Source organism: Aotus nancymaae, unplaced genomic scaffold, assembly GCF_030222135.1.
Source record: "Aotus nancymaae isolate 86718 unplaced genomic scaffold, 86718_ANA_hifiasm-v0.15.2.pri h1tg000014l, whole genome shotgun sequence".
Taxonomy (NCBI): domain Eukaryota; kingdom Metazoa; phylum Chordata; class Mammalia; order Primates; family Aotidae; genus Aotus; species Aotus nancymaae.
The window spans coordinates 112,749,774-112,770,096 of NW_026988425.1; the positions used below are offsets into that span (position 1 = coordinate 112,749,774).

The 20,323-nt window shown below is 46.4% G+C and overlaps 1 protein-coding gene across 9 annotated transcripts in view; it reads left to right on the top strand.

Moving 5' to 3' along the window:
* FAM169B (Protein) overlaps positions 1-20,323 on the top strand; it is a 92,469-nt gene that overhangs the window by 14,686 nt on the left and 57,460 nt on the right. For 6 of the 9 annotated variants that reach the window (XM_064376258.1, XM_064376257.1, XM_012438703.3 and 3 more), the window contains exons 2-3: positions 9,329-9,462; positions 14,106-14,205. In XM_064376258.1, coding sequence (XP_064232328.1) covers positions 9,329-9,462; positions 14,106-14,205 — 234 coding nt within the window. Of the gene's footprint in view, positions 1-5,258; positions 5,303-9,328; positions 9,463-14,105; positions 14,206-20,323 lie in introns of those variants that run through there. The other 3 variants (XM_064376262.1, XM_012438704.3, XM_064376259.1) reach the window with 3 other exon arrangements.

The window sequence follows — 20,323 nt, forward strand, 5'->3', positions numbered from 1 at the left end:
GCCCTCTTCCTTCCTGGTAAAGGTTAGACAAATAGGGTACCATCATGATGACCGCAGGATGGGCTGGCTCATGGTCAGCGGTGAGGGATGCCTGAGCTTCCTGCACAGTGTAAGGTGAGGACCGGTCTTTGGTTATCATTCAAAAGGAAGCAGGTATTTGAGGTGTTATATCCTCCTGTCTGCCCCAAATGGAGACCTGTTGGTCCCCAGACATGACACCTCTTTGAATGCAAAAGGAACTGTATGTTTTAGTCCCACCTCATCTCCTTCTGAGTGATTCAAAGAGAAAAAATAGTTTTATTCTTGTAAAAGTGCCTAAAAGTAAGAGGTATCGATGCTCAGATTACGAGACCTTCTTATTAAAAGCAATTGGGATTATATAAACCTTTGCATGGGTGGCTCAGAAAGTCATCTGCATATTTTACCTTCTTAGATTTGGGACAAGTGATTTATTCTCAGCCAAGGCAATGACAAGTTGCAAGTTGGCCAATACTAAATATGTGATAACAGAGCAACGGGCTGCCTGTCAATTACCGGCTAATAAGAACTTCACCGCCACCACCTGCAGACCTCCAGCAGCGCCTCCTCATTCCCTGACAATTTTGCTCATCTGCTCAAGAAATTCTAACATATTCTACATTCTGTCTTCCAACTTAAAAAAAAAATATTCTTTGCTAAGAATATTTTGGCAATCAGATGCTCTTCAAAAAACAACAAAAATATCCAAGTGTTTATTTGCCTTACCTTCTGTTCTCTCCTCTTGTATATAGAGGGATGTACCGCTGTCACTATGGCTCTTTCAAATGGCCATGAGTGCTTACGCTCTGACCTTGAACTCCGGGCGCTTGCCTGCTTGCCCTCTGTCTGATAGCGATGGGTCCTTCCACTGTGACATCATTCCAAAGCACTCTTCTCCAAGGTGGCTTTGTAACCTGTCAATGTTCTGGGACAAAGGGTCTCTAGTTAAATGCGTTTGGGAAATAAATGATGAGTTAAGCAAACTCTGTTGTTGCAGGATTTCCAAAAGTCCTCGATTTCTTTTTTCTTTCTTTTTTTCTTTTTTTTGAGATGGAGTCTCGCTCTGTTGCCCAGGCTGGAGTGCAATGGCGCTATCTTGGCTCACTGCAACCTCCGCCTCCCAGGCAGGTTCAAGCAATTCTCCTGCCTCAGCCTCCCGAGTAGCTGGGACTACAGGCTCACGTGACCACGCCTAGCTAATTTTTGCATTTTTAGTAGAGATGGAGTTGCATCATGTTGGCCAGGATGGTCTCCATCTCTTGACCTTGTGATCTGCCCACCTTGGCCTCCCAAAGTTATGGGATTACAGGTGTGAGCCACTGTAACTGGCTAGTCCTCGATTTCTCATAGGTGCGGAATGCCACCCTTTTCTAATCTTGCTGACTTCAGAAATCCCCTTTCAGGAGCATATCTCAAACATAGCTTGTGGAGCTAGAGTTCCACAGATACACTTGAGAAAAGGCCAGCGTTATACCAGGAAGGTTGTAGTGATGACTGTACCAAAACCTCACTTTCTTTGATATTAAACAAATGCCAGGCACTGCCATGCACAACTGTGGGCATTCCTTACTGAATCTCACAGCCCCCCTTTAAAAAAAGAAAATTAAGCATAAGCATACTTTAAGTTAAAAGTAACTCTGAGTTTCTTTCTTTCTTTTCTTTTGTTTTTTGGGGCAGAGTTTGACTCTTGTTGCCCAGGCTGGAGTGCAATGATGCGATCTCAGCTCACTGCTGCATCCTTCGCCTCCTGGGTTCAAGTGATTCTCCTGCCTCAGCCTCCCGAATAGCTGGGATTACAGGCACCCGCCACCACGCCTGGCTAATTTTGTATTTTTAGTAGAGATGAGGTTTCTCCATGTTGGTCGGACTGGTCTCAAACTCCCGACCTCAGGTGATCCACCCACCTCGGCCTCCCAAAGTGCTGAGATTACAGGCGTGAGCCGCTGTGCCCAGCAGCTCTGAGCTTTAAAGCATCCTGTGGTGAGGTTTGTAGGCTTAGAATGAAGTGTGTATTTGTGAGTATTGAGTTTTCTTAAAGTATGCAGCTTAAGGACACGTAGCTCTGGGGACCTGACTGTGCTGTGAAGTGCACACCTCACTAGAAATCGGGGTATTTCTGGTTCTGGATTCTGAGCTGCTGAGGTGGCATTTAGAATGCTTCTCCTTTTATATGCTACTCCGCCACTATGGGTGTGAAGAACACCTGGGTCCAGACCCCTGCAGAGTGCTTGCCACAAGCTTCCTGTATTTTCTGGTGTTGTCTTCTTTCTGATAAGAAATTAATTTTCATGCTCTCTGCTAAGCCCAAAATTAGTTATTTAACCCCCACAGGGCAGGTTTCTTATTTAATAAGGATTTCTTCTATGATAAATTCCTTTTACAAGAAAATTGATTTGTGAAGAAAGAAACAGACCACCTATGTGAAAAAATAAAAACCAAAATAAAAAAGATATTATTGTATAAGCAATATCTATTCGTAACTATTGTTTAAAAATATGACTTGAGGCCGGGCGCGGTGGCTCACGCCTGTAATCCTAGCACTTTGGGAGGCCAAGGTGGGTGGATCAGCTGAGTTCAGGAGCTTGAGACCAGCCTGTCCAACATGGTGAAACCCCGTCTCTACTCAAAATGCAATGTGGTGGTGGGTGCCTGTAATCCTAGCTACTTGGGAGGCTGAGACAGGAGAATCACTTAAATCCGGGAGGAGGAGGTTGCAGTGAGCCGAGATAGCACTATTGTACTGTAACCTGGGCGGTAAGAGTGAAACTCCATCAAAATATATATATATGTATATATGACTTGATGGCCAGGTGCAGTGGCTCACACCTGTAAGCCCAGCGAGCACTTTGGTAGGCTGAGATGGGAGGATCTCTTGAGCACAGGAGTTTGAGACCAGCCTGTAGTGAGACTTTGTCTCCACACACAAAAAAGTAAAAAAATGAGGCAGGAGGATTGTTTGAGTCTATGGGGTGGAGGCTGCAATGAGCTGTGATTGTGCCACTGCACCTGGCCTGGGCAACAGAGCGAGACCCTGCCTCAAAAAATAAAAAAAAAAAAGACTTGAATACTACTTCATAATTTTGTATTCTTAAAAATGTGTTCACATTGTCCTGATCAAGAATTGTTCTTACAAAAAAAAAGAATTGTTCTTACTGTAGTTGAAGAATGATAGCCCACATTATTAAAAAAATCAAGTGATTTCAGCCAGTCTTTCCCATGACATATTGCTTCATAGTTACTGCCAGGTAGTGGCTTTAAGCAAAGTCCAAGTTTCTAAGAGTGGGGCTAGTAAAATTTAAAATATCTTTGGTAATGTTTCTTAAAATAATGGGCCCGTATGAGAAAAATAACATTTGCTAAAATGAAAAGATTTTCCTAACCTTTGTGGGTAAGGCAGTCTTTGGAGAGACTATTTTGCAAGTGATACTAAATCAATGATTAATTGCAGAACATTGATCCCTTTCAAGGTCTTCATTAGTTGACATTGCAGTTTACATAGGAAGGACCAAAAGGGGCTAGGGAGGGCCTGGGACATTAGGCCTCGCTGGACCGATCAGCAGTGGCTGACACAGCCATGGTGGTGGCTGATGGGACAGGCAGTGGCTGGGGGAGTGAATCATGCTATTGATGCAACCCTGAGAACCCAAGCTTTGATACAAAGATTCTGAATGATTTTAAATATTTTCCCTAAAAACACTTTAAGAAATACCATTATTTTTGTTTTTAAGGTAACTATGCCAACCTATGCTTAAAGGGAATTCTTAAATTTGGGGTTTGCTGGAGGGTTTCAATTTCTTTACAGTCTGCAGTGAATTATCATCTTGACTGTGTGCCTTTTTCATAAAAGCATTTTACGTTGTACTGAAAAGATTACATTCTTTTGGCTTTGGAAAAATATTTCCTGTTCAGTTGAAGCCATTAAAGCCTCTTAGCATTTCACATCTGGAAGCCTGTGCCTGCCGTCACCAGCAGAGTGAGTGTGGCGGCCTGGCTGGGCCCCCAGCCCCTGGACTTGTTTACTTCCTAAGCCTCAGCCTTGCGGGTTTTTGGGGAGTGAGGGGGTTCTGAGCGGGGGAGAGGAGTTTCCTTCCTCCTGGGGCAGGGCAGGGTGGGGTGTGTGTGTGTGTGTGTTTGTGTGTACGTGTTTATTCTTCCTGGGTTGGTGATCAAGGGGGCCTCCTCTTGGGTAATGAGGGGGGGTTTCTTTCTCCTGGGCTGGGGAGGAGAATCTTTCTTCCTAGTGAGTGTTGCATCCCCCCTCCCCTCTGTCTCATGCCTTAAGCAGCTCCTATTTTCATTCCCACCCAGTTTTCCAGAAAGCCAACCCAAACATCCGTGGAAGCGAGAAGTATCCCTCAGGGAAGAAAATGAATTTGAGCAAAAATACTGGGCAGCCTGGGGCCTTTGTGTGGGTTAGAGCTGCAGGCCTCAGTCTGGTGCCCCTTGTCCCCGTCTCCCAGGCTGGGTTGAGGGAAGGCCTGGGAGAGGTGGCCCTGGCACCTGCTCTGTGGCTCTCCTTCCTGGGGACACAGGGGACTGCATCCTGCTTTCAATCTTTAAAAGGGAAACAAGCCTCTGGGTGCCACATGACTTTGTGAGCATTAAGCGCTCCCCCAGTTTGCTGTGGTCTGGGAGGGTTAATTTATGTGGCCTTGGGGACCCTGCTCTCCAGAGATGGACCTGATACTGCACCCACTCTCAGGATCATGGAGCTGGGCTGTGTCTGCTGATCCTGGTAGCTTCAGTGCTGAGAACACTCCCTGTCCCTGTGGCCTTTTGGGTGGCCAGCCACTAGAGCTCTGGGGCAGAGGGTGTCCTGGGGTACAGCCCACTGAGTTCTTTGAGGGAGTCCAACAGGCCCCGCAGCATAACCTACTGGGGAAACGATTTCATGGTGTGGAAGAAGTAAAACATTCATTGCATTTCTCCTGATCACACGTGACCAGAAACGATGCCAGGCAATCCTGGGCTGCCTGCAAGAACAAGGCAGGAGCTTCTCTGGGTCCCTGAGCAGCCAGGCCTCAGGCCTGATGGCCTGGGGTGAGGTGCCCCCTCCCTGCAAACCCAAATGACCACAGTGTCTTCGCACCCCCCTGGCAGGTGAATTCACAAGGGGCCAAGGTCAGCATCTTCATGGGGCTGGTTAATCATGCTCTTCTGTTAAACTTGCTGCAGGAGACGGGCGGTCCAGATCTGACAAACATCTTTCCCAGAACACAGGGCCAGCAACAGAGTGACAATCAAGGCCAGATCTCCAGTTGCCCCTTAACGCTGGAGTTCCTGGGTGTGTTTTGAGAGTTAACTATTGAAGTTGGTTTTGTGGGAGGAGCATGCGGTACGCGTGTGGGCCCCAAGGTGGAAGCAACCCTCTCTCCAGCTTGTTTCTCTTTTTCTTTGTTTTTTGAGACAGAATCTCACTCTGTTGCTGAGGCTGGAATGCAGTGGCATGATCTCGGCTCACTGCAACCTCCACCTCCCAGGTTCAAGTGGGACCTGCCTCAGCCTCCTGAGTAGCTGGTATTACAGGTATGCAGCACCACACCCAGCTAATTTTAGTATTTTTAGTAGAGACGGAGTTTCACCATGTTGGTCAGGCTGGTCTCGAACTCCTGACCTCGTGATCTGCCTGCCTCGGTTTCCCGAAGTGCTGGGATTACTGGTGTGAGCCACTGTAACCGGCCTGTTTTTCTGAATTTCTTTGAACATTCAGTGAATCTTATTTTAGTCTGTGGGAAGCCACTTGCCCAACTAGTTGAAACAAATAGTAGTTTGAACAGAGAGCTCAGTTGAACAACCACCCAAATGGACTAAGTGCTTCGGATGGGAAAAGCATGGGAAGGGGTCTTCATAGTGGGCTGGGGAGGGCAGGGAGCTGTGCGGTACTCCGCATGCCCCAGCTCCTCTCATTGTTGTGAGTTGTGGGGGGTGACCGCTCTGAGACAGAGTTGAGGTGTGAGTTAGGGGGTCCTTCAAGACAGAGGATGTGGCCCACATATGCTTATCCTATCTTAGGCAGAACACAGGACTCAGTGTCCCCCAGAGTCCTTGCCCTTGTGTTTTGGGGCTCCAGAAAGGCTTCAGGAGTGCTGGGTGCATTTGAGACGGGTCTTGAGGATGGACAGGCAGAGAGAGCCGCCCTGCAGCGGGGCCATGGGGCACCCTGAGTGCTGAAGGGGAGGGACCTTGGATTTATTTATTTTATTTTTTTGAGACAGCTTCACTCTTGTAACCCAGGCTAGAGTGCAGTGGTGCAATCTCAACTCACTGTACCCTCTGCCTCCCAGGCTCAAGCGATTCTCCTGCCTCAGCCTCCTGAGTAGCTGGGACTACAGGCGCATACCACCACGCCTGGCTAATTTTTGTATTTTTAGTAGAGACGGGGTTTCACGAAGTTGGCCAGGCTGGTCTCGAACTTCTGACCTCAGGTGATCCTCCTTCACAAAGTTATGGGATTACAGGCTTGAGCCACTGTGCCTGGCCTGACCTAGGACTTTTAAATGGCATTTGAGCTTGGTAAAGCGAACTGTTTTAATTGGGTCAGTAGCACAATCTGATTGTTTTACGCTGATTTTGAAATCAGACCTGGGCTCATGACCCAGTGCTGCCCTTGCTGGCCAGGCATTATCCTCTAGATGCCTCAGTTTCCTCTTCTGTAAATGAGGTAAGCAGGATTCAGTGAGATCATGGATGTGGAGCTGTTGGCATCTTGTTGGCAACTGGAGCCCAAAAAACATCAGCTGCTGTTGTTATTTTAATTGGTGATGGGGGAGGGCAGATGGATGGATGGATGGATGGATGGATGGAGCAGGTAGTTGTTAGGAGATGCTGAGGGCCTGGCTACACTCATAACCCCGGCACTTTGGGAGCCTGAAGTTGGTGGATCACTTGAGTTCAGGAGTTTGAGACCAGCCTGGCCTGGCCAACATGGCAAAACCCTCTCTCTACAAAAAACAAAAACAAAAAACCACCACCAACAACAACAGATATTGTGCGGGCATGGTGGCTTGTGCCTGTAGCCCCAGCTGCTCAGGGGGCTGAGGTGGGAGGAGCCCTGGAGCCTGGGAAGTTGAGGCTGTGGTGAGCTGAAATCGTACCACTGCACTCCAGCCTGGGTGACACAGTAAGACCATGTCTCAAAAAAAAAAAAAAAGAAAAAGGAAAAGGAAAAGAAAAAAAAGATGCTGAGGCTCTGAGCTAAGGGATGAATGTCAGGGCGGTAGGAGAGAGGCAATGCAGGCCCAATTTGGTCTTTATGGCAGATCTGAGTGGTCCCTGAGTGGCACCCACGAACTGGGGTGCCATCGTGGATCCATCTGGCTCCCAAGCGGTGCACCGGGGACCAGTCAGAAGTAGGGAAGGCCTGTAGGTTCAGTTCAGGCCAGGGAGCTGGAAGAATGTGAAAATGTGTTTACTCAGCTATTTATTTACCACTCTGCATGCCCATGACATTTTCACCCTGGAAAGTGAGGGACAAGGAGGCTGGGCTTCTGCAGAGGCTGTGTCCTGGTCCACAGAAGCTCTTAACATCCTCCAAAGTTAGGAGCCTTCCCCTCCAGGAACTACTCCCAGCAGTGAGATTCTTCCTAGGCAAACTTGGTGGACTGAAGACATGCCACTTTTTGCAGTCTTTGATTCCAGAAAAGTGATTGGCAGGGGGAACAGTGCTTCAGAAATAAGCGGGGGAAGCTGCTTTTCCACAAGGGGCTCCATGTGGGCGTTTACGTCCAGGCTTATCTTAGAGGAGGAGGAGGAGGAGGAGGAGGAGGAGGAGGAAGAGGAGGTAGTTGCTGCGGCAACCTCCTTCCCCTGTGGGATGCTCAAGAGGTGAATCGGAGGCTGAGGTGGGGTCCACAGATTGGGGATACAGCCCCATCCCCACTTGGGGACATGCCAGCCACAATCGTTGGTCGCTGCAGAGTGGGAAACTGACTGCTGCTTCTCAGCTGAAGTTGGATGCTATCAATTTTGTTTGATCTGGCTAGGTGCGGTGGCTTGTGCCTGTAATCCCGGCACTTTGGGAGGCTGAGGCAGGTGGATCACTTGAGGTTAGGAGTTCAAGACCAGCCTGGCCAACATGGTGAAACCCCGGATCTACTAAAAATACAAAATCTAGCCAGGCGTGATGGTGCACACCTGTATTCTCAGCTACTTGGGAGGCTGGGGCACAAGAATCACTTGAACCCTGGAGGCCAAGGTTGGAGTGAACCGAGATCACACCACTGCACTCCAGCCTGGGAGACCAATCGAGATTCTGTCTCAAAAAAAAAATTGTCTGAGTATTCAAGGATATAAGTTTTCCCCAAAAGTAAGGTGAGAGGAAAGAGACACAGAGCAAGAGTTGAAGAATAACCAGCACATTAATATGTACGCTCGCCCATCTGTGTATGGATGTGTAGTTTTAGAATTCATACTGGCACTGTTCTTACAGAGTCTTACAAAGAGTAGCTCAATTAAAGCAGAAGAATCGGCACAATCTCATGAAGCTTCATGGCCAATGTAAACTAGCAAAATAATAACGCAAGCTGGATTTTGACAAAGTTATCAAGTTCTATCCCGCTAGTCTCATGCTTAGGGTTCCAGCGTGTCTACATGGGCTCTCGGCTGACTCTACAGCCATCTAAGGGGGCTCGCTTCATCTCCTTGGGGTTGAGGCCAACCCTGCCATCAGGAATGTCCACTATGTTCTTTGGTACCTTCTGCTGTGCTGCTGTTTTTTTTTTTTAAGTTTTTAAAAAGATAGGTGAGCCAGGCATGGTGTAATGTGCCTATAGTCCCAGCTACTTCAGAGGCTGGGGTGAGACGATCACTTGAGCCCAGGAGTTCAAGTCCAGCCTGGGCAACATAGCGAGACCCTATCTCTAAAAAAATTAAAATTTAAAAAAAAATAGGTGAACATGGCTGGGTGTGGTGGTTCATGCCTGTAATCCCAGCACTTGGGAGGCCGAGGTGGGTGGATCACTTGAGGTCAGGAGTTCGAGACCAACCTGACCAACATGCTGAAACCCTGTCTCCACTGAAAATAGAAAAATTAGCCAGGCATGGTGGTGCACGCTTGTTGTCCGAGCTACTCGGGAGGCTGAGGCAGGAGAATTGCATGAACCCAGGAGGTGGGGATTGCAGTGAGCCGAGATCATGCCACTGCACTCCAGCCTGGGTGACAGAGTGAGACTGCGACTTCAAAAAAAAAAAAAATAGGTGAACATAATTTTTAAAGCAAGTGTTCACTTTTTAAACAAGTTCTCAAGAAATAAGTTACTTTCATTTCACAAAAGAGTCAAACTAATGTCCCTTCTTGCCTCTTTGACCGCAGCAGGCGTGTACCCAGTAGATGTTTTGGACGATGACCCTGACACGCATCGGAAAGCGGCCCTGGCTTGCTACACCGCACTTGGGGAAGGAGCTGGGGCCTCGTCTGAGGTTTTCTGTCTTCCCACTGGGGAGCAGGTAAGTGTGATCTTCCTTGGCAAAGAGCTCTGTAAAATCTAATTTACAGAGTAGAATGTTATTGAAAGAATATGATAGATTAAAAGAAAACCCTTCTGGGGTGAATATTAGAATAAGCACACCCTGAGAAGAAGAATGAATCATGCATGGGGATTCTCCAGAGCTGCCAGTCAGTGAGCCAGACAGCCTGTGTGAATGTCTACCACTCACTTACCAGCTGTGTGACTTCAAGCAAGTGTCTTAATCTCTCTGGCCTTGGTAGTGTCATATCTAGACCTGGGACAATAACAATACATACCCTATAGTGTTGTTATGAGATACTGTGTGTGATGCCTAGCTCCCTCAGTTTCCCCATTTGTAAATGAGAGGATTAGTTGGTCTTCAGTCTCCAAGGTTCGATTCAGTCCCAAAACTTTGTGATTTGGAATGAAGTGATACCAATTTTGATTTTTAGCACTGATTAAATTCTATGCATTGTGAGTAGGGACTGGAAAGAAACAGAAATGAAAACCATTTGTTAGAACAGTAAAATTGTGGGTGAAATATTAAAATTGTGTTACTTTTTTTTTTTTTTTTTGAGACAGAGTCTCACTCTGTTGTCCAGGCTGGAGTGCAGTGACGTGATCTTGGCTCACTGCAACCTCCGCCTCCCGGGTTCAAGTGATTCTCTTGCCTCAGCCTTCTGAGTAGCTGGGATTACAGGTGTGCGCCGCCACACCCAGCTAATTTTTGTATTTTGAGTAGAGACGGGATTTCATCATGTTGGGTAGGCTGGTCTTGAACTGCTGACCTTGTGATCTACCTGCCTTGGTTTCCCAAGGTGCTGGAATTATAGGCGTGAGCCACTGCGCCCGGCCAGAATTGTGTTACTTTTGAGATCATTATTTCCCTCCCTGCAGTAAGTAAAGGGTATATGTAAATCTTGGGTAACACCTATGTCAGCACCCTCCTTTTTTTTTTTTTTCTTCAGATTTGAGGCTAATCTGTTGAAGGAGACAGTCTTCTTGTTTTATATGGATACAGTTTCACTCCTACCAGATACTGTTATCTGGCCGGCAAAGCTGCTTGAGAAAGACAGGGTTTTATTTCATTGCACTGAAGTTATTCCTGAGTCAATGAAAACAATGGCTTGTACAGTTTATTGTGTGGCTTCCTTGAGATTTTGGAGATGCTAGCTCGCAGTCACTCCCAGAAGAATCCAGCGCTCATTGGTGATCAAAAGCCTCCACGTTTTTGATCTGCAGAGGGAGGTCCTGGTCCTCACACGCTTCCAGCGCCCTCTAGTGGCCATTAAGCCAAAAAGGCAAACGCTAGGTCAAGGCTAGGGGCTTAATGAGCCAGGATGGTGAGGGGCAGGGTGGCATGGAGTGTGGGGGTGCTAGGTCATCTCAGAAGTGGGTAGAATTACAAGAGTTAGCCGTGAAGTGCATTAGGAGGCAATTTCTATCATCTGCTTTTATTTCACATGTATTTATGGATTACATTACTTTCACCCCACCCCAATATGTAGTATGCTGTGAGTGAAGAATTTTAGTGTTATTAGCGAAAACATAAGACAGCTACTAAAATTAAGTTGTTTTAATGTGATAGAAATGTGAAATGACTTTATACCTATCTGCCTTTTCACTTTCTAAAAGAAGAAAGTTTCAGCTGGGCATGGTGGCTTACACCTGTAATCCCAGCACTTTGGGAGGCCAAGGTGGGCAGATCACCTGAGGCCAGGAGTTCAAGACCAGCCTGGCCAATATGGTGAAACCCCGTCTCTACTAAAAATACAAACAAATTAGCAAGATGTGATGGTGGGTGCCTGTAATCCCAGCTACTCGGGAGGCTGAGGCAGGAGAATCTCTTGAACCTGGGAGGCAGAGATTGCAGTGAGCTGAGAGCATGCCACTGCACTCCAGCCTGGATGACAGAACAAGGCTCTGTCTCAAAAAAGAAAAAAAAAAAGAAATGGGAGCTGTCTTCTGCCTTTTAGGATGTTGAAGTAGTCTAATTTGGAATGATATTAGACCTCCTTATTACTTTTCTAGGGTTTAACTTTTCTTTTTGAATGCAAAGAAGTTTTCAAAACAAAAAGATAAAGAAGTGGTTTGAGGATATGTCATGTAATTTCACTTTGGTCCTAAAAATATTTCCTTTTGACAATTAATTCCTTTTTCAGTCTTGAAATTGTCGTGTCACATTGAAAATACAATAATGTTAATACTTGTCAATTTTTCTGATTATAAAACAGTACATGCTCATCATTTAATATTTAGCAACTGTTACAGAGGATGGAGAAAATAAAATCACCCATAGTTAACTGCTGTGAACATTTTAATGTGTTTGCTTTTGGCTTTTGTATTTTTGCAATTCCTAAAAAATAGAGATGATTTTCTGAATACAATGTGGTTTGTAATAAGCATCTTTTTCTTTTTCTTTTCTTTTTTTTTTTTTTTGAGACAGGGTCTCTCTCTGTTGTCCAGCCTGGAGTACAGTGGTGTGATCACGGCTCACTACAGCCTCTACCTCTCAGGCTCCAAGTGATCGTCCCACCTCAGCCTCCCAAGTAGTTGGTACTCCAGGCATGTGCCACCACATCAGCTAATATTTTATTTCTTGTAGAGATAGGGTCTCACTATGTTGCCCAAGCTGTTTTCAAAGTCTTGGGCTCAAGTGATCACTGAGGCCTCCCAAAGTGTTGGGATTATAGGCATGAGCCATTGCACTCAGCCATCTTTCCATGTTGATCCAATGCTTGGTAAATGTTGGGTTTAATGGCCTGTAACAGCTAGCTTGTGGATGAACCACGTTGCACACAAACTCTTTGGGAGGGCCAGCTTGGGAACTCTTCCTTAAAGTGACGCCAAAGACTGAGAAGCCCCAAGACATTTATAGGTTGCAGGATTTGTTAAGAAATTGTTCTCTGAAACTGTGGAGGCCTGCTATCAACTTTTAACAAGCAGCCTGCCTGCCTAGCTTAGCCAACATGTTATTTTGTAATTTTCTTTTTTTTTTTTTTGAGACAGAGTTTCGCTCTTGTTACCCAGGCTGGAGTACAATGGCGCGATCTCGGCTCACCGCAACCTCCGCCTCCTGGGTTCAAGCAATTCTCCTGCCTCAGCCCTCCGAGTAGCTGGGATTACAGGCACGCACCACCATGCCCAGCTAATTTTTGTATTTTTAGTAGAGACGGTGTTTCACCTTGTTGACCAGGATGGTCTCGATCTCTTGACCTCGTGATCCACCCGCCTCGGCCTCCCAAAGTGCTGGAATTACAGGCGTGAGCCACTGCGCCCGGCTGTAATTTTCTTATACCGTCCTTGGTTTTCTTTTCTTTTCTTTTTTTTTTTCTGAGACGGAGTCTCGCTCTGTCACCAGGCTGGAGTGCAGTGGTGTGATCTTGGCTCACTGCAGCCTCCTCCTCCCAGGATCATGCAATTCTCCTGCCACAGCCTCCCGAGTAGCTGGGACTACAGGTGAGCATTACCATGCCCAGCTAGTTTTTGTATTTTTAGTAGAGACGGGGTTTCACCATGTTGGCTGGGATGGTCTCCATCTCTTGACCTCATGATCCACCTGCCTCAGCCTCCCAAAGTGTTGGGATTACAGGCGTGAGCCACTGCACCTGGCCTGTCCTTGGTTTTCAAAACGGACTTGGTACCAGAGCACATTGACCTTTTTGTCTGATGACCACAAAGAGGGCTTTGGATCTAGGTACTTGAGAGAAGGCTCTCGGACAATCTCAGTATTAGAGATACTGGTTCCTCTCTCATATAACAAACAGGTGCCCAGAGTTGAGCTTCTCTGTCCCAGGGCTGACGGGGAGCCTGGACTGGGCCTGTAGGGACCAAAGAACATGTGCATTTCTCTTTCTTTTCTTTTCTTTCGAGACAGGGTCTCACTCTGTTGCCCAGTGCAGTGGTGCAATCTTGGCTCACTGCAACCTCTGCCTCCCAGGCTCAAGCGATTCTCCTGCCTCAGCCTCCCGAGTAGCTGGGATTATAGGCACATGCCACTACCACCTGGCTAATTTTTGTATTTGTAGTAGAGATGGGGTTTCACTCTGTTGGCCAAGCTGGTCTTGAACTCCTGACCTCAAATGATCCAACCGCCTTGCCTCCTAAAGTGCTGGGATTACAGGCATGAGCCACTGCGCCCAGCCAAAGGTGTGCATTTCTTGAGACTGCTACTGGACTGAGCCAGGGCATCCCGAGTGGCATCCCGGTGGAGGCGGGCATGTCCCAGGCTGTGTCCATATAGTGGCCTCCGGGGCCCTAGGAGAAGAGCTGGACCCAAGGTGGGCGGATTGGGATGCAGAAGGCGGTTGCAGTAGGAAGTGTTTGGAAGGGAGAGCTGAAGGGTGATTGGCTGACAAGTAGGAGTCTAGGTCGATACGTGTGGCTAGATGGACATGTGGATGTAGGGAAGAAAAGGTGTGCTGGGCGGGAGATGAGAGAAGAACTTTTTGAAATTCCCTGGTGTTTAGCTCAGCATGGGTAAGGTTTCCATTTTTGTGGTGCCTGTGTTCTGTCAAATTAAGCCCATGTTCTGTGCAACAGAGTTCTTTCAATGCACACTGTGCTAATTAATGTCAAATAACTTCCCATGCCCATATTATGATGAAATAACAAAATGGTCATTTTGTGATTTTTTTTCAGGTGAAACTTGAAGCTTCATCTGTTTGCTTTTGCACTGTGCACCGTGATGAACCTCAACACAAGATCCTGGTTTTGGTTAATCCCCAGGACACAAAGACAGGTTGGTGATTATTAACGGATTTTAAAAACAGACATCTTGTCTTTAGCATATGCAATGGATGGAATCAAATCCCCAGGAGGTGATGGTTGTGCTCATAGGCCGAACTTGGAAGAACATGAAAGCAGAACTAATTTATTTTCAGCTTTTAGGGATCCAGCAGTGCATTCGTATTTCTGTTTATTGACATATATATATATTGTTTTTTTTAGACAGTCTTGCTCTGTTGCCCAGCTTGGAGTGCAATGGTGTGATCTTGGCTCACTGCAACCTCTGCCTTCTGGGTTCAAGCAATTCTCCTACCTCAGCTTCCTGAGTAGCTGGGATTACAGGCACATGCCACTACCACCTGCCTAATTTTTGTGTTTGTAGTAAAGATGGGGTTTCACTATGTTGGTCAGGCTGGTCTCGAACTCCTGACCTGAAATGATCCTCCTTGCCTTGGCCTCTCAAAGTGCTGGGATTACAAGTGTGAGCCACCTCATCTGGCCTATATATTGATTTTGTATTAAAGACACAAGAATGGCTTCTTGCCCACAGCGGCCATCCTTGGAGCTGCTTTCGAGGGTGATGCTTGCTGTTCTTATTAGCAACAGTGCACAGAATTGGAAGCACTGGGTGGGGTCCTTTTGTTGGAGTGTCACCATGGCCCTGTGCAGCCAGGGGACCCTTCTCATCCCCCACATTCAGACAAGGACATGAGGCCTCTGAATGGTCGAGTGACTGGCCTAAGACCACACAGCTAGGGCCTGGTAGGGTTTTTTTGCAAGGTGATGATTGGGTGGGGTTTTGTCTCTGGTGGTGAAGTTCAGGCATCTGTAACTCATTCATTCTTCCTCTGTGTTATGGAGAGGCCATTCATGGCTGACTTTCAGATCCTCAGAGTGAGTCCTCTGGAGAAGAGGCACCATCAGCCTCCATGGCATCTGGGGCAGGGGCCTGGGGGCCATTGGCAGTGGGCAGTGTGAGGCGGAGTGCATCCCGTCCATTCTCCCTAAGAAGAGGTGAAGCAACCCATTTCAGTGAGGGATCTCAGTTTAATTTTAATCCTATGCATACATTTTCTCCTCTATTCTACCTGTGTTTTTTCTTGCATTTTGCAGATCTCTTACAATGACTGTGTATTGCTTTCCTAATAAGAAATAATAATAATAATACATCTTAATTGGTGACATGGCTTGGCTGTGTCCCTACCCAAATCTCATCTTGAATAATTCCCAGGTGTTGTGGGGAGGACCTGGTAGGAGATAATTGAATCATGAGGGGAGTTTCCCCCATACTGTTCTCGTGGTAGTGAATAGGTCTTACAGATCTGATGGTTTTATTTTTTTATTTTTTGGGGGGCATGGAGTTTCACTCTGTCACCCAGGCGGGAGTGCAGTGGCACTATCTTGGCTCCCTGCAGCCTCCACTTCCCGGATTCAAGCGATTATCCTGTCTCAGCCTCCCAAGTAGCTGGCATTACAGGTGTGTGCCACCATGCTCAGCTAATTTTTGTGTTTTTAGTAGATACGGGGTTTCACCATGTTGGCTAGGCTGGTCTTGATTTCCTGACCTTAGGTTATCCACCTGCCTCGGCCTCCCAAAGTGCTGGGATGACAGGCGTGAGCCACCACGCCTGGCTGATCTGATGGTTTTATAAGGGGTTTTCCCTTTTGGTTGGCTCTCATTCTTTCTTGCCTGCTGCCATAAAAGACGTGCCTTTTGCCTTTTACTGTGATTATGAGGCCTCCCAAGCCATGTGGAACTGCGAATTCATTAAACTTCTTTTTCTGTGCAAATTACCCAGTCTCGGGTATGTCTTTATCAGCAGCGTGAAAACAGAGTAATACTATTGGTCAGCCCTCCTTTGATGATGTGGTGTCTGGTGAAGTTTGTGGTTATGGGCCTTTTACTATATCTACAAAGGGGAGACAGGGGGCTCCTTCAGCTTCCATCTTCCTTAGAAATAGACTTTTCCTGTCACCTGCATGTCTGTCTGGGTCCTGTACTCAGAGGATGCCCCGCTTGGTGCGTGTGACAAAGCTCAAGGTGAGGTTTCTGGGGCAGGCTATTTTGCAACGTCCTCAAGGCCTCTGTCTCTCTGAACGTGAAACTCGAGTGTGCTTAGCTAGCTGTGTGGGAGTTTTCAGCGTGCTAGCAAAGCCTCCTCGTTGCTTCAGGGCTGGAGGCAGCTGAGATGTGAGCTGAGATGTGTGTGAGCGCTTTCTGTCAAGGTTCAAGGTGTCTCCTACCTCTGTCTGGTGGAGTCTTGGCTGTTGTGAGCGAAGGGGCTGTGAGAACCTCAGGCCTTTGATCTTACCTTGGACCTGTGACTCCACCACCAAGTCGCTGAAAGTTAACAAGATGTACCCACATGAACCCTTCAGTGCACAGATTGTCAAAAACTCTAAGAATATTGTTTGCCCATTTTAAGAAAATGCTCACAAATCAGCTGCCCCACCATCCCCTTTTAGGCATTTAACAATATTCTGGTTATAGGTCTTTAACTACAATTTGCATAATGTAAACATATGACTGATTCTTATAAATCTGTTTCTCATTTGTATTGGACTTAATTTTTTTTTTGTTTTCAAGAATGTACTATAATAAATATTCATAAGCTCTAAGACATCTCACTATGGACCCTTCGTTATATATAATAGCACTTTAAATAACATTTCGAAATGTTTTCCTACTGCTGCGGGCTCAATTGTGTTGGCTGTGATTTTGCATGGTTTTGAAAACAGCACTCAGGTGTTCCTGGATCCCCATGCTCTTTAATCTGGGATTTGGAAGCACACGTGAGTTCTTTCCCAAACACATCACATGCTTCCAGAGCATGTCTTGTGGCTTGAAGCATGTGGACTGTACAGCAGCCGATGGTATCAGGGACCCTCTTCGCAGCTTTGACAAATGTGTCACCTCCCCTCTTTGCTTAGCTGTGATCGTGGAGAATGCTATCGCTCCTTCCTTTGTCACTTTCTTGGGGAAGTTCTATTTGTGAAGGCCGTGCATGTTTGTTTGTTTCAATGGAAGATGAAGGAATCAGAAGCTGTTTGATAACCTGGGTATGAGTTAATTATTGATAAGGTGGTTGAATCCATCACAGTAACTTCTGATAACTCCGCAAGCAAATGAAAAACATCCTGGAATTGTGAATTCCCCGGTGGCAAGTGGTCATCGTTCGTGGCCGTCTGCTGTTGCGATGTAAGTAGTGAGGCATTCCTCGTTTCCCCTTTAAGAAACTGTGACAGCACTTTCCATAGATCGGGGCTGAGAAGCAGGTGCCCTTGTCCCCGTGGCTCTTGACGGGCTCTTTCTGGATGCTTCTCTGGACAGAGGCTGGTTTATGTCCTGTGAGGGGACATGGCTGAGGCTGCCAGGAACCTCCTTTCCTAGGTTGCTTCTGTGCCTCCCAAGGACTTCAGCTTTCACTTATGTCTCCTTAGTTGTTACTTCATTTCCCCTTGTTTTGTTATTCTCATTTGCTAATTATTAATGATCTCAAATGTTTACAAAGATGAAAAAACTTTTCTCATCAGAAAAGTTGCGGCCTTTTTCTGATCTTCTGTGTAAAATCAAAACCACTCCTCCTAGCCTTCCAGATTGACATCAGATGATGACCTTCAGCTTCTCCGTTTCTTCCTGTGTCCGGTGCAGCATAATAGGATGAACGTGGACTTTGGCGCCAGATGGAACTGACTTGGAATCCTGGCTCTGCCAACTGATTGGCAGAGGGATATGTTATTTAACCTCTTTGAGCATCAGTTTCATTGTTGGCAAAATGGGAACAGCTTCCCTACTTCACAAGACAGGTGTGAGAATGAAATGATTTATGGCGGGAAATCTGATGCATTGGACCATCCCAGGGCAGAGCCCAGGCATGAAATCCGCAAGACTCCCAGTCTCCTCCAGGAAGTGACCCTGGCTCGTTCCTCCTCTGTCTTTGCGTGTTGTGTTAGAGAAGCATGGATTTCAGAGTTGCGGGGCCTGTTCGGTGGAGCCTCTGGTGGAGGTTTGGCAGTTGGAGTCACCACCCTGGCAGATTCTGCCTGGGGACTTCCTCAGGGACAAGCTTAGTCTGTTTTTGAACTACTCTTCTTGGATTCTCTCTTTTTTTTTTTTTTTTTTTGAGACAGAGTTTCACTCTTGTCACCCAGGCTGGAGTGCAGTGGCGCGATCTCAGCTCACTGCAACCTCCGCCTCCCGGGTTCAAGTGATTCTCCTGCCTCAGCCTCCCGAGTACCTGAAATTACAAGCATGCGCCATCACACCCAGCTAATTTTTGTGTTTTTAGTAGAGATGGGGTTTTACAATGTTGGGCAGGCTGGTCTTGAACTTCTGACCTCAAGTTATCCACCCCTCGGCTTCCCAAAGTGCTAGGATTACAGGTGTGAGCTCCTGCGCCTGGCCTCTTCTTGGATTCTTACTAATCATCAGAAAGTTGTTCCTAATACTGATCCAGACTATCTCCTTTTATAAATGTCATGCCATCCATCCAAAAGCCCCAACTGATCAGGGATGGGCTGGAGGGGATGTGTCTCAAAGCCCTCTGGGTAAAGAGACAGTGGCTCTCATTAGTTCAGCCTTAAGGCAGGCACGATATGGCGCTAATGGGAGGATAGGTCCAGCTCAATTATAGCTGAGTTTTCTTTGGTGCTGCTCAGGCTGCGACTGAAGCAAACAGCACTTATCCCTGGAGAGCGGCGGGGATGATGGATGAGAGGACTCGAAACCTTTTGAGCAATGCTCAAGGAAACTAGGGCTATTTCACTTTAGGGAAGGAACGCAGGGGTCTAGAGACTCATGGTTTGAAAGGGTGTTGAAGTCGTTAGGTCCAGTGTTTTCCAAGATGATTTTAAGGAGGTGCGGCTGAATTTCAGAAGGAGAAAAACGATGATCTTTTGGGTTTTAATTTTTAGTATTTTGAGGAAAATGTTTTTGCTTCCTGCCAATATACCTTTAGAGCTTGACTAACACTTTTTTTTTTTTTTGAGACAGAGTCTCCTGCTGCTGCCCGGGCTGGAGTGCAGTGGTGCCATCTGCCCTCACTGCAACCTCTGCCTCCCGGGTTCAGGCAATTCTCCTGCCTCAGCGTCCCGAGTAGCTGGGATCACAGGTGCGTGCCACCATGCCCGGCTACTTTTTTTGTATTTTTAGTAGAGACAGAGTTTCACCATGTTGGCCAGGCTGGTCTCAAACTCCTGACCTCTCGTGGTCTGCCTTGGCCTCCCAAAGTGCTGGGATTACAGGTGTGAGCCAACATACCTGGCCACGTCCTCATTTCTCTTGGGAACCCAGGAGTGGGATTGATGGTTGAATCATATGGTAGTTGTGTTTAACCTTTTGAGGACCTGCTGTACTGTTTTCCAAAGCCGCTGCAGCATTTTGTATTTCCTTCAACAATGTTTGAGGATTCCGATTTTTCTACCTTCTTTGAGACTGTCTCAAAAAAAACAAAAAACTGTCTATTTCTAATTTTTGCTATTTTAAAATCGGGTTATTTGTCTTTTTAGTATTGAGTTGTGATGAGATTTAAAATTTAGTCTTTATTTATATATTCTGGATACAAATTCTTTTTCAGATATATGATTTACAAAATTTTTCTCCCATTCTTTGGGTTGTCTTTTCACTTTCTTGGTGGTATCATTTGAAGCACAAATATTTTTAATTTTTATGGTGTCCACTTTATTTTTTCTTGTTGCTTTTGCTTTTGTTGTCATATCTAAAAAACCATTACTTAATCCAAGGTCGTGAAGATTTATGCCTGTGTTTTCTGATTATATTTCACTTGGGTCTATTATTTCATTGTGTTCAGAGTGGGTTTTTTTATACAGTTATATAGGCTCTTTCTTCTGGCTGTATAGTTTGTGTCATTTGAAGGCATGCATTCTCTCTCTCTTTTTTTTTTTTTTTTTTGAGACAGAGTTTTGCTGTTGCTCAGGCTGGAATGCAGTGACATGATCTTGACTCACTGCAACCTCTGCCTCCCGAGTTCAAGTGATTCTCCTGCCTCAGCCTCATTTCTGGGACTACAGGCATGTGTAGAGTAGCTGGGACTACAGGCATGTGCCACCACACCTGGCTAATTTTTGTATTTTTAGTAGAGATGGGGTTTCACCATGTTGGCAAAATGCCC